Raw genomic sequence first — 1,759 nt, forward strand, 5'->3', positions numbered from 1 at the left:
ATCAGGGCGATCGTTACAATGTGGTGAATCACGTACTCCAAGAAGTCAGAGCGCTTCATGTCTTGCTCCATCAGCAGTGCGACGCTCTCCGACAGGTAGAAGCCGAGGCCGTAGCGGTAGTAGTGCAGCAGCTCCGGGCCCGGGATGTACGGATGCGGGACAAGAATGTTGACGCGGTTGGTCTCGCGGAGCGGGAGGCCACAGTTGGCTCTGGAACTTCTTCAGCTTGCCGCGCTGCCCCTTGCTCAGGTACGTCGCCTTGGCGCCGTCGCTCCCACAGCTCGTTTTCGGCACCACCACCTGCAGGTAGAGGCCGAGCCACGATAACCCACGCTGGCAGACGACGCGCAGCACAAGGAATGCGATTGTCCACACAATGCATGGCATCAACTGCAAGAACACGTTGGGGTCTCGCTCGCCATACTGCATCCGAAGGGGTAAGGAGGCTTCCGGCAGATCACTCGGCTGCTGGCTCGGTGCGGTGAAGTTTCCGGCGAGCGAGCTTGTCGCGGCATGGCTGAGGGACATGGCGCAGACGCCTGGAATCACTGCTGCACCGCGGATTGCACTCGAATGTTCTCAGGCCCACACTTAATCCTGTCGATTGGCTTATTGGGGTACTTCTGTAACGGTCCTAGACACACAGAGGGACACAACGGAGAGGACAGACGGCGATAACAATCAGACAGGGTCAGGCAGAGGCCACCCCCAGAGGCAGGTGAGCAAAGAGAGAGCTGAAAGAACATACACAATGGTGCAAAGTGCCACAGGAGTCAAATTGGTCAACACAGAACAGGAGGCACACAGAAAATACAGTCCCAGAATCAATGCCCGCAACGCCACCACACCCTCGTACTCCATGCTGGGTGACGGATTACCGCTACCCCTCCTTCGCTGGTGTACGGCACCTGCACAAGACACCGCCGTGGTTCGGACGGCGCAAGCTGCTCAGCCGTATCCCTTTCGGGGCACCGCGTATTCCCGAAGCAGCGTGGAGCCACACACCCACATTGCCCCTTTAGGGCACTCAGAGTGAGGTATTCTCCCCAGTAGACCCCGCGGTGTGGGAGTGCCCAGAGAGTCATATTGCCACCGCCCTTTGCAATGTGGACCGCATGTGACAACATTTGCAGCGTCATCTTCAGCCAGAGGAGTGTCCCGCGGCTTGGTCTGAATCCAGCAGCAGTGCTCCATCTGCCACACCCTGTAGCTTCGTCGCTCATCGTGGAGGGCATCTCATTCATCGGAAAACCCACCAAATCGTACCACTTGTTGGTGACGGTGACAGCGGAGATAGCACCCCACCGCGGTGTCGGTTCCAGCTCTGTGGTGCGCACCCTTCCTAATTTGAAGCTGCTCAGCAGTGCCCAGTACAGAACCACAACAGCTCCGAAGGTGTATTGTCTGGCCAGCACACCAAAACAATCTGTGCTGGAGATATGATGTCTTGACAGGCTGCAGGGGGAGGGGCGATGAAATAACGACACGCCATCTACACGGCACTCTGCGGTTTGCACTGCGCTGTGGTGTGTGCGAAGAGCAGCACCATCCACCCCCGGTGGATGAGGCGCTGGTAGAAGAAGAGAGCAAAGGGAAAACAAATTCAGTGCGTAATAGAATCGCTCATGCCCACATGTGAACAAGCGATGGAAGACTACACAAAGACGGAAAGAAAAAGTGTTGTGGGTACGAAAACATATCAAGAATAAGACGATTTATTTATACAAAACTCTAGCAACTCGCCGCATGGCGTGCAATT

At 56.3% G+C, this 1,759-nt stretch overlaps 1 protein-coding gene across 1 annotated transcript; it reads left to right on the forward strand.

Moving 5' to 3' along the window:
* Window positions 1-1,104: 1,104 nt before the first annotated feature.
* On the forward strand, window positions 1,105-1,443 carry DQ04_18901000 (hypothetical protein; the record flags this gene model as incomplete). Its single annotated transcript, XM_009317763.1, has 1 exon — window positions 1,105-1,443. The coding sequence occupies one exon, from the start codon at window positions 1,105-1,107 to the stop codon at window positions 1,441-1,443; it is 339 nt and encodes a 112-aa protein (XP_009316038.1).
* Between the last annotated feature and the right edge of the window lie 316 nt (window positions 1,444-1,759).

The sequence above is a fragment of the Trypanosoma grayi genome (assembly GCF_000691245.1).
Source record: "Trypanosoma grayi strain ANR4 Tgr_1890_V1, whole genome shotgun sequence".
NCBI classification, from domain to species: Eukaryota; Euglenozoa; class Kinetoplastea; order Trypanosomatida; family Trypanosomatidae; genus Trypanosoma; species Trypanosoma grayi.